The sequence below is a fragment of the Pristis pectinata genome, chromosome 15, assembly GCF_009764475.1.
Source record: "Pristis pectinata isolate sPriPec2 chromosome 15, sPriPec2.1.pri, whole genome shotgun sequence".
Classification (NCBI taxonomy): Eukaryota; Metazoa; Chordata; class Chondrichthyes; order Rhinopristiformes; family Pristidae; genus Pristis; species Pristis pectinata.
Window position 1 is genome coordinate 10,087,404 of NC_067419.1, and position 12,610 is coordinate 10,100,013.

A 12,610-nucleotide genomic window follows, 5' to 3' on the forward strand; every position below is an offset into this window, starting at 1 on the left:
AATTGTTTTTCTCTCAGAGGGTCCTGAATCTTCAGAACTCTCTTCCTTCAAATGTGGTGGAAGCAGATTCTTTTGAATATTTTAAAGGCCGAGGTAAATGGGTTTGTGATGAGCAGATGGGTGAAAGGTGACCGTGGGGAGAGCGAATCTCCTTTTCAATGCGATGATTAAATCCTCTTCCTCCGCCCTCTCACGTTGTGAATTCTGGATTATGTCCACCAGCCATCTTCCGAAGCTTCACACAAGCACAGAGCATGTTCTTCAATGGCAACATTTTTGCAGCAGTTTCTGATTTCAATAGGCTGTTTCAAACACCAACCATTTTGATAAGACAATTACAAACTCTAACTGGCAGCTGGAAATTCTCAAAGTAGTTCAGGTTACAGTCAAATCAGTCATCATCTTGTTATATGGTGGAGCACGTTTGGGGGACAGCATGATCTAATCCTGCTCCTAATTCATATATTATGATGTAAATGTACAATACAATGGTAAATTGAGGTGGCTTGTCTATTGCGCACAGGTCTCATCAGATACAGTGGTTAAATGTCATGACGTGGAACAAGTTAGAAACGGTGAGCTGGGTCTGAAGGAATGCGTAACCAGAGGAATGGTTGTGGCGCAACAGTGGGAGGCGCAGTGGTGCAACTTGGGGAGCCGCTGCCTCACAGCTCCAGCATCCTGGGTTCAACCCTGGCCTCGGGTGCTGTCTGAGTGGGGTTTGCATGTTTTCCCTGTGACCGCGTGGGTTTTCTCCCAGAACTCCGGTTTCCTCCCACATCCCAAAGACTTGCAGGTCGGTGGTTAATGACCACTGTAAATTGCCTCTCGTGTGTAGGTGAGTGGTAGGATCTGGGGGAGTTGATGGGAATGTGGGAAAAATTTTTTTAAATGGGATCAGCGTAAATGGGTGCTTGATTGTTGGCATGGACCTGGTGAACTGAAGGGACTATTGATGTGCTGAGTGCTTCAGTGACTCTATTCAGCAATCTACCTACTTCATCATCTGATGTATTGTGCAGTTTGGATATTGATAAGCTAATGTGAAGTAAAGGACAAACAATAAAGGATCCATTCCTGTAATATCAAACATCAATCCAAAGCAGAATGTATGTTTTAAAATGTAGAATCATAGAATTGTTACAGCGTGAAAGATGCTATTTGACCTCAGAAATCGGCACTGGATCTCGCCAAGGTCAATCTAGTCTGTCCCACTCCCCAGCTCTTTTCCTGCGGCCCTGTGTTTCTTTCCTCCTCAAATATCTATCAAATTTCCTTTTGAGTCCGATGGTTGAACCTTCTTCCTCCGCCCCCTCACGTTGTGAATTCCAGATCATGTCCACAAGCGATCTTCCAAAGCTTCGTACAAGCATAGAGCATGCTCTTCAATGGTAACATTTTTGCAGCAGTGTCCGATTTCAGTGGGCTGTTTCAAACATCAACCATATTGATAAGACAATTAGAAAATCTCATTGGCAGCTGGAAATTCTCAAAGTAATGCTGAGCAGGTTGTGCGTTTTGTTACAGTTAGGAAGCCTTGTCAGTTCAAAATGAAACGTATCCATACAATCTGATTTTATTGCAATAAAGTCATTTGGTGTTTTATTCTGTAACCAGAGCCCAATGAAGCCCCTGCAGAAGTGAATGCCTGGAGTGTCTCATCCTCAGAAATTGAAGTATCCTGGACACCTGTGACCCAGCGGTCACTCGAAGGCTATGAAGTAAGTTCAGATCATCTATCATGTTAAAGTATTTGTGAATAACTGCAATGCTACAGTTTCCATTCAGGGGAAAACAGAATCTGTGTGATAAGAGTTTGAAACACAGGACTTGTTCATTGTGGAACAGCATACATTGAATATAATTTCCCAACAGGGTTCCATCGTACTCTGCAGTTTGAAGCACTTTCTGCTTTAAGCTGAGTTCCAAGTTCGATTCCTTTCCACAAATCAATGGATTCACAAGTGATCTGTCTGAGAATCTCTGGCAAATCACTTGTGAATTCAATAACGGGTGAAGAATTGAACTTGTGGGTGAGGTATCTAACCAGTCATCAGTTTGATCTGCACTCAATCCACCAATTTATACACTTTGTCCTTGGTTGCAGTGCGTATTATCCAGGGGTCTCTGCAGGAGGTCAGCGCTGATTTTTCAGATCCACCTCCCCAACATGAGACCTAAAGGACAAAGGGCAAATGAAAAGGAGTAAAATGGTTCTTGGGACGAGAGACTTTTGTCCTGTGGATATACTGGAGAAGCTGGGGTTGTTCTTGGAACAGTGGAAGTTGTGAGGAGATCTGACAGCATTACTTTAAATCATGAAGAGCATGGACAGATTAGGGAGGGAAAATCCATTCCCATTGGTAGAGGATTAAGAACCAGGGGACAAAGGATGAAGATGATTGACCAAAGATCTGATAATGTTCTATGCCTCAAGTAGTCAGGGTCTGGAATGCATTGCCAGGGGCAGTAGTGGAGGTAGATTCAATTGTAGCCTTCAAAAGAAGATTGGATAATTATCTAAAAGGAAAGAATTTGTAGGGCTGTGGGGAAAGGTGGCGGAGTGGGACTACCTGGATCACTCTTACAAAGAGCCAGTACAGACTCCAAGGGTTGAATACACTCCTTCCATGCTGTTGACATTTTGTAATTCTCTGAGGAACAAGGGCAATAAGTGCATGGGAGCACATCACCTCCACATACCAGATCCCTGATGCAATGTAATCATTGCTGGATCAGAATCCAAGGACTTCCTATCAAACAGTGGTCAGGGGGCACCTTTGTGATCTGCAGTGACTCAAGAAAGTGGCTTATCATTCTCTTCTGAAGAAGGATGAGAATTGTCAATGATGCCATAATCGCAAGAGTGAATTTTTAAAAACTCAAGGGCGAGAATTAGTTGGAGAATTCATTAACAGAGGAGATCAACTGAAGCTAATTCATTATTATAAAAGCAACAAGGTATTAGTTGTGCTCAGCTTCAAGCTCGGGTAGTTTGAGGGAATAATAACAATGTACTTACATAGCTGACTAATAATTCAGAGAGCTGGACTAATGATCAGGAGCTGTGAAACCCTCCGTTTAATGTCAATTCAAGATATAAAAATGGATTTTTTTCAAAAACAAGCCTAATACCAATAATGTGGCGGTTGATTATCCGTGAAAGCCCATCAGGTTCACTAGTGTCTTTTTACTCCTTTTATATTTCCTGGGAAGAAAATCTACCATCCAACCATCTTCCCTCAGTATTCAATAGCATTGCTGTTGTTGAATTCCACTCACCGACGCAATCAACATCCATTGACGAGAAACCTTACTGGATGAGCCACATAAATAGTGTGGCAACAAGAGCAGGTCAGAGGCAAGGTATCTGGTAGCTGGCGGCTGCTTCCTGATTCCCCAATTCCTTTCCAGAATCTATAAGTCAGACATGTGATGAATGGATGAGTGTATTTCCAGAATTCTCAAGAATCTTTACAGCATCCAGAGCAAGAAGCCTATTTGATTGGAAGCCCATCCACCACCAGACAATTCGTGCCTCCACCACTGCTACACAGTGGGCTCTGGTGAGTGCAGTTTGCAAGATCCACTGCAACTTGTTAGGCTTTTGACAACTCCACCCAAACCCCCAACACTCAACCCACTTAAAACAACAAGGGTAATAGATGTACTGGGATCCCCACCAAATGCAATTTTCCCAGCAAGTCAAACTCTCTCCTGACTTGGAAACACGTTGTTTCCTCATCATCATTTGGTCAAAATCCTGATCTGACTGATCTTTGAGAGTGTTTTCACCTCAAGGAATGCAACAGTGTAAGAAAGCAGCTTGGCACAACTTTTTCGAGGACCTCTCGCTGGCCTTGCCTACAGACTACAAATGGATAAAACGTACGGCAGATTCAAGCCTTGCTTTCATCCAGTGCACTGGCAAGACTGATTCAGTTGTTCTCATTGCTTTCATATTGCAAAGTTAATCAAAGCAGCATGAACTTACGGAATACATCATCAGCTAGATGGTTTTCAGTTGCTCAGAAGCAACTTCCTGATGATTAATTGTGTACTTGAAGTCAGGAGATATCAGCAGAGCAGCTCTTCGTTGGCCAAGCTCCTATTTCCTGTTCTAAATCCTACGGGAAGTACTAAAGCCTTTTCATACCCAATGCCTCTTTTCCTCTCTTGGGCTTTGTAACTTAAATCAGCAAGTCAGCTTTTGAAAACATCAGTGTTTTTGATTCTTCACTTCACCACAGTGGAACTTGGGATACCTGACTCCACTAACCACCATTTCAAATGTCCCTGCTGATGCTTTGCCTGCATGTTTCATATTGTTAAAAATCCAATAGAACTATTCGGAAGAATAGTGAGCAGTTTTTCAGTGTCCTGGCCAAAATACCATCAAAACTGAATCAGTTGGTCATTCTTTTTCTGTTTGTTAGAGCTTGTTTTTCACCAAATCACCACCAGGATTGTGCACACAAAACAAATCATTACATTTCAGGGAAATTTATAGATGCTGTGTGTGGAACGATTTGAAAACCTCTAGAACATAATACTTTCTATATAAATACATGTCTTTTTTCCTTCATCCTGGTACTTACAAGGCACAGCTTTGCACTGGATCTTACCCAACTGCACAGTGTCTTCTGTTGCTTGTTTTTCATATTCTTTACTTGTGGAGTAGAACTACATAATGTTCTTTTTGTTGTTTGTATTGTAGTTGTCTTCATTCCATGCCTCAGGCATTGACTAACTATCTGAAGGAGAACAAAATTTGGAGTGTTGATAATCAGCCAATTTCCATTGTCAATGAGGGAATATGCTGCCATTAATGCAGATAATGGTGTTTGTATTGCTCTGGAGTGAAATTATAATTTGTTTTGTGGCTGTGATCAGCTCAGATAGACTGTTCTACTTTGGGTAAATCTGTGTGCATCCACTGCTCTTAGAGCAGTTTAATCTTTTTCTTGGGGAATCAGCCAAGTTTTATCAAGGGGGTCATCTTACAAGATGCACATTCCTCTGGTGCATACAATAGAGTTTCTGGCAGGGGAGAAGGAAATGTTTATCATCACACAAGGTTTGTATTAAGTGAGTCTGTTATAACAAGAGCTTGCCCTTTTTATCCTTTCATTTTTTTAATTCACTATTGCCATTGTACCCTGAAGCTGCCTTTGGCGTGTATGAGTCATTAATATCATTGACTGGTGATGTATTATCTGAGGTTAAGGCTAGAAAAATGATGCAGCAATTTCTTATTGTTTCAGCAAGTCACAAAACACTTCTGATAAATCAGTGACAAATAAATACTGGCTTTCTTTGCAGTTGCCACATCAGTTTATACAATCAGTTCAGGAATGCACCAGCGCAAGAATTTGCTGTTTTTGCATATTCTTTGGTGAGCATCATTGTCTCGGAAGTTAGGTGCATACAATTGACCAGTTTTGCTTACAAAGTTCACATGAGTTCACTGAACCATTTCTGTGTGCTTCCTAAGCTCAGGCTGTTTAAAGTCGACATTCTCATGTGTTCCTGTCATTAGCTGCCACAGCAGATTGCATTATATGTAAAGAGTCTTGTTGTTCGTATCAGTGTACAGACACAGCTTGAATTCTACTTCATAAGGACATAATTGGGTCTCAACTAATTGTCATAGTTTAACCTCCAAATGTGGGGCTGTCCTCTGCCACAGTTTATTGACCCATGGCCACATTTACATTCCTCCCACCCTGTTAGCAGTATGCAATGTTCATCATTTCATTCAAAATGTGAATAATACCCTCACACTGCATCAGATGATTACCAGGATTAGTGGAGATGAATAAACTTGTCCTGTATCTCTGATTTGCAAGTGCAGACACTTCTTACAATCACCTGGGTTGAAGGCAAGTAAGATTATTCTATGATAGGAACTCTCTTTTCCACCTCTAATTTCCTGTCTTAACATCACAACTTTGCTTGATTTGCATTGCTTTATTAATAAAGGATTTTTAAAAAAATTTTATTTACAGCGTGGTAATAGGTCCTTCCGGCCCAACGAGTCCGCGCCGCCCATTTTAAACCCAAATTAACCTACCCGTACGTCTTTGCAATGTGGGTGGAAACCGGAGCACCCGAAGGAAACCCACGCAGACACGGGAGAACGTACAAACTCCTTACAGACAGTGGCGGGAATCGAACCCGGATCGCTGGCGCTGTAATAACGTCGCGCTAACCGCTACGCTACCATGATTCTGAAGTCTCCCTACTTGCTTCCATTCAACAGTCATTCCATAACCTACTCGTTCGCAGTCACGGTAGTGTAGCAGTTAGCGTTACGCTATTACAGCACCAGCGACCCGGGTTCAATTCTGGCCACTGTCTGTAAGGAGTTTGTACGTTCTCCCCGTGTCTGCCTGGGTTTCCTCCGGGTGCTCCGGTTTCCTCCCACATTCCAAAGACCTACAGGTTAGGAAGTCGTAGGCATGCTCTGTTGGAAGCGTGGCAACACTTGTGGGCTGCCCCCAGAACACTCTACGCAAAAGATGATTTCACTGTGTGTTTTGATGTACATGTCACCAATAAAGATATCTTATCTTCTTTCTCAAATCTGATGGATTTCTTGCATTCTCAGACCCTTTCACTGCTCTTCCATGTTGGCATCACAAGCAACTGATTGATCTTCCTTACTCGTTTGCAACTTTGGCAGTCACCTCTATAATTCATCAGCTGACTTACTTGATTTAACACTGAGGTGGAGCGTGGGAGGAGGAGGAGGGTTCAATCGGAAGGTCTGGTGCGTGTAGGAGTAACAAGTCTATTGAAGGCAGATCGGTTGAAAAAGCTTCAGTTGTAGAGTTATACAACACGGAAGCAGGCCCTTCGGCCCAACCCGTCCATGATGACAGTGTTGCCCAGCAAGCTAGTCCCGTCTGTCTGCATTTGGCTCACAGCCCTCTAAACCTCTCCTATCCACGTACTTAACATAGATGGCTTTTAAATGTCACTAACGTGCCCACCTCAACCACTATTTCTGGCAGCTCATTCCAAATACGCACCACCCTTTGCGTCAAGAAGCTGCCCCTGATGTCCCTTTTAAATCTCTTGCCTCTGATCTTAAACTGATGCCCTCTTGTTTTTGCACCCCCTCCCTGGGAAAAAGACAATGTACTTTCACCCTGCCTTTGCCCCTCATGATCTTATATACCTCCAGAAAATCACACTTCAATCTCCTACGTTTCAGGGAGTAAAGTCCTAGTCTACACAACCTCTCCTTGTGACTCAGGCCCCCAAATCCAGGAAACATCCTGGTAAATCTTACCTGCACTCTTCCTAGTTTAATAACATCTTTCTTATAACAGGGTGACCAAAATTGGACACAATACTCAAAGTGCAGCCTCACCAACACCTTGTATAACTGCAACATAACTTCCCAACTTCTATACTCAGTGCGCTGACTGATGAAGGCCAGAGTGCCAAACGCCTTCTTCACCACCTCATCTCCCTGTGACACCATTTTCAGTAAACTATGCACTTACACTGCTAGGTCCCTCTGTTCCATAACACTCCCCAGGACCCTACCATTCACTGTACGTCCTACCCCGGTTTGTTGTCCCAAAATGCAATACCTCATATTTATCTGGATTAAAAGCCATTTGCCAGTCATCAGCCCACATATCAAGCTGATCAATATCCTCCTGTAATTTTTCAAAACTTTCTACATCAGCCACAACACAACTTATTTTGGTATCAATCACAGACTTACTAATCATGCCTTGTATTACACATCCAAATCGTTTATATATATTACAAACAACAAAGATCCCAGTACCGACCCCTGTGGCACACCACTAGACACAGGCCTCCAGTCCAGGAAATAACCCTTAACCATCACTCTCTGCTTCCTACCACTGAGCCAATTATGAATCCAATCCGCCATCTCCCCCTGGGTCCCATGCAAGCTAACCTTCCAGACCACCCTGCCATGAGGGACCTTGTCAAAGGCCTTGCTGAAGTCCATATAGACAACATCCACTGCCCTACCCTCATCTACCCTCTTGGTTACCTCCTCGGAGAACTTCAAGAGATTTGTCAGACACGACTTCCCACGCACAAAGCCGTGCTGACTATCCCGACTGTCTAGATGGATCCAAGTGTTGGAGTTTATTCCCTAAATTGTGTTGCGTCTCCATACTTCTCTGGAACAATATAGAAGGATGTGCAGGCCAATTAGGAGTCTGAGAGGCCTTGAATAATGTCCTACTTGGCAACAACTGTCATCACACCAGCCAACTGAGTTGTTAGCTTTTTTTTACACAGTGTAAAAAACATCTGAAATTCTATTGCCAGGAATGAACATGGGAGCTTCAAGCAAAACTGCGTGGTGAGTATGTCCTTGGAGGTCAGATTTCAGAGTCTGATCTCTAGTTGCCATGACTACTTGGAACATGGTAAAGAATACAAAACTTAGTCACGTGGTTTACAGTCAGAAGCAAAGCTTCACTGTACAGTATCGTGGGTGAGCCAATTGGAAGGAAAACTGCAAAATTACTTTAATCCAGAGAAGTGTAAACTAATATATTTGTGGTGACGCAACAAAGCAAGGGAATATCCAATAAGTAACTTGATCTTGAGTGGTGTAGAGCAGTTTTCAACCTGTGGTCCGCGGACCCCCCCGGGGTTCCGCAGCGGGTTACCAGGGAGTCCACGAGCAAGCCAAGAAAAAAATGGAAAAGCAACCTGTTACAAAAACGTAGCTTACTTGCTTGCTCCAGTTTTCCACTATTTAGAAAATCGGCCATATCTATTTTATCCGTTATAGGCAACAATCTTAGAGACTTCGACGTTGTTCCCTTCTGGTAAGCTGCCGCTTAATATTCGATTTGTGTAGTCAGAGTAGTCAGTAGCGTTCACTACTCACTACTATTCTGTTGTCCACTGTAGTGTTAGCGAGACTGAGTGACGTTGTTGGTGTGCCTTAATAATATTGCTTACTTACCGTGCATTTACGCCACAGTGACGTCACTGTTAAATGAAAAGTGCGCAAGCGTGTAAACTTTAGATTAGTTTTGATAATTTTGTTTATCAGTAATAGTAATTAAACTGTCCAGCATGTATTGCTGAGTATGGAGAAATTTCTGAGAGTAAGCTGACCAGAACTGGAAATTCTGATGGCGAAGGGGATAAGGGTGACCGAAAGAGAAAACAACGCAAGTACGATCCAGAATACATTTCATATGGCTTCATCGCAGTGGGGACAAATGCGGACCAACCTCTCTGTGTTGTATGTTGCAAACACTGTCCACAATGCAATGAAACCAGCGAATTGAAGTGCCATTTAACAACAGTGCATGCAGATATTGCCAGTAAGGCTGAAGGAATATCTTGAGCGGCAAAAGGAGCTGTACCTCAGCAGAAAGGCAAAATGACAGCCTGCACCACTGTAAATGAGAAGACTCTTCGTGCTTCGTATTTGGTATGCAATTGGAGAAGAGCTTATACTGCCTGCAGCAGTAGATATGTGTGAAGGTTGTACTGGGAAAAGAATCCAATCAAAAACTGAAAGCCATTCCACTGTCTGATAACACAGTAAGCAGAAGAATTGGCGATATGGCAGAAGATATGCAGAGCCAGCTGATAGCACGTCCTCAGCAAGTCAGATTTGCGATACAGCTCAACGAAAGTACTGATGTTGCCAGTGCTGCACAGTTGTTGGTTTATGTTCAATATTGCTGGGAAGGAGAGCCTTTGTTTTTGTTTTGCAAGGCGCTGCCAGGGCGTACAACCAGTGAAGAACTTCTCTGTGTGCTTGACACTTTTTTTGTACAATCGGCATTGGCGTGGACACAGTGTATTGGAGTATGCATGGATGCTGCTGCCGCAATGATGGGACGGAAGTCGGGTCTAGTCGCATGAGTGAAAGAGCTAGCTCCACTTGTAGCAGCAACCCACTGCATGATTCATCGTGAGGCTTTGGCTGCAAAGGATATGGATGAAAATCTTGCGATGTGTTTTCCACGTGCATTAAACTTTATCAAAGCCAGGCTGCTCAATCATCGTTTGTTTGAAAACATATGCTGTGAAATGGAAGCAGAGCATAAGCATTTGTTGCTACATACAGAAGTTAGATGGCTGTCACGAGGCCGCATTGTGCAGTGTGTAAATGAATTGCAAGATGAACTGCTCATTTTTCTAAATGAGCATAATGGATCATTGGCACAGTTCTTGACACATGAGACGTTGGTTGCCAGATTAGCTTATCTTGCAGATATTTTCAACATTTTGAACAGCTTAAATCTATCATTGCAAGGACCTGGCTCAAATGTTCTGAAAACGCATGACAAAATCAATGCCTTCCAGACAAAACTCTGTATCTGGAAGGGAAGATGCGAGCAAGGCCTCTATGTTGTGTTTCCGTTGCTGGCTGACTTTCTGACAGTGCAAGAGACTAAGACAGAGGCCATTGCGAGCACTGTTTTGAACGATATTCAACAGCTGTCATGTTATTTCCATGAGTATTTCGGCGACGATGACACGAGCACGTTTGATTGGATTCGAAATCCGTTTGAATGCTTGCTTACTGATTTAACTGGACATGAACAAGAAGAATTGGCTGAACTGTCATCTGACAGGACTTTGCGCTTGCAGTTCAACCGAATATCACTGTTGTCGTTCTGGATAGCATGTTCCCAGGAGTATTCACTGCTGTCCGGCAAAGCCGTCCATGTTCTGTTACCATTTGCAACCTTACTTGTGTGAAATAGCATCTTCTGCAGTCACTGCCATGAAAACCAAATACAGGTCAAGACTGAATATTGAGGATGACATACGCGTATGTTTGTCGCACCTACCACCACGTTTGGACAAACTCTGCAGTGCAAAACAGGCACAACCTTCACATTGAACTGAACACTGAAAGACACCGCTGGTAATTATCGGTGATTAAAATAGTCACTATTTCAATAGTGCCTATGTGCAGTAATCTAAGTGTTGTATGCATGAATTATCGATTGTTTGATTTTGTGGACTTTGGGGACCGCCATCTAACAAGGACATGTTCTGGGGTCCGCAGCATGAAAAGGTTGAAAACCGCAGAGGACAAAGTGACTTTGGAGCGTACATCCACAGATCCTTAAAGGTGACAGGACAAGTCAATAACGCGGTTAAAAAAGCATTTGCAATACTTTGCTTTTTTAGCTAAGAGCAGGAGGTTATGCTGAAATGGTATACAGCACTGGTTAGACCACTGCTGGACCCTACTCGCCAAGGCCTTTTCATGTCCCCTTCTTGCTCTCCTCAGCCCCTTCTTAAGTTCCTTCCTTGCTACCCTATACCCTTGCTATCTCAAGAGACCTATCTGATCCTTGCTTCCTAAACCTTATGTATGCTGCCTTCTTCTTCCTAACTAGTTGTTCCACCTCTCTTGTCACCCACGGTTCCTTCACCCTGCCATTCCTTCTCTGCCTCACCGGGACAAATTTATCCCTAACACCCTGCAAGAGATCCCTGAACAACGACCACATCTCCATAGTACATTTCCCTTCAAAAATGTCATCCCAATTCCCACTCGCAAGTCCTAGCCTTATAGCCTCATAATTTTCCCTTCCCCAATTCCTGTCCTCTTTGCTCCTATCCTTGTCCATGACAATGCTAAAGGTTATGGAGCAGTGATCACTGTCCCCCAAATGCCCACCCACTGACAGATCTGTCACCTGACCTAGTTCATTACCTAGTACTAGATCTAATATGGCTTCCCTCTAGTCAGCCTGTCAACATACTGTGACAGGAATCCGTCCTGAACACACTTTACAAACTCTTCCCCATCTAAACCTTTGGTACTAGGCAGGTGCCAATCAATATTTGGGAAGTTCAAGTCTCCCGTGATAACAACCCTGTTATTCTTGCACCTTTCCAAAATCTGCCTCCCAATCTGCTCCTCAGTATTCTTGCTGCTACCGGGGGCCTATAGAATACTCCCTGTAGAGTAACTGCTCCTTTCTTGTTCCTAACTTCCACCCATACTGACTCTAGAGAGGATCCTTCTACATTATCCACCCTTTATGCAGCTGTAATAGTGTCCCTGACGAGTAACGCCACCCTCCTCCTCTTCTCCACCCCCTCCCTATCCCTTTTAAAACACTGAAATCCAGGAATATTCAGTATCCATTCCTGCCCTGGTGACAGCCAAGTCTCTGCAAGAGCCACAATAACGTAGTTCCAGGTATTTATCCAAGGTCTTTGTTTATTACCCTTATTCCTGATACTTATTGCATTTAAGTAAACTTTAGCCCATCCATCTTTCTACTTTTATACCCTGTACTCTGCTTCTCCTTCCTCAAAGCCTCTCTATATGTTAGATCTGACTTTACTTCTTCCACTGACCTACCCCTCCAGTTCCCATCCCCCTCGCAAACTAGTTTGGAACTCTGTGCTTGAAAGAGTGGAGGAGGCAAAACCCCTATCACAATTTAAACAGAATTCAGATGTGTACTTGAAGGGCTATGAACTGCAGTGTCACGGACCCAATGCTGGAAGGTTAGATTAGGCAGGAGAGCTCTTTTTTGGCTGGCCTTGGGCAAAATGGCTCCCTGTCATTAAAAAAATTACAATTCTTTGATTCTACAAAACTGTTACA

General features: G+C 43.3%; 1 protein-coding gene across 1 annotated transcript in view; it reads left to right on the forward strand.

The window, feature by feature from the left end:
* The window catches only part of LOC127578251 (contactin-1-like), a 659,394-nt gene that overhangs the window by 566,186 nt on the left and 80,598 nt on the right, over positions 1-12,610 (forward strand). Inside the window, 1 exon segment of the mRNA XM_052030032.1 lies at positions 1,618-1,721. Within this exon segment, the coding sequence (XP_051885992.1) occupies positions 1,618-1,721 (104 nt within the window).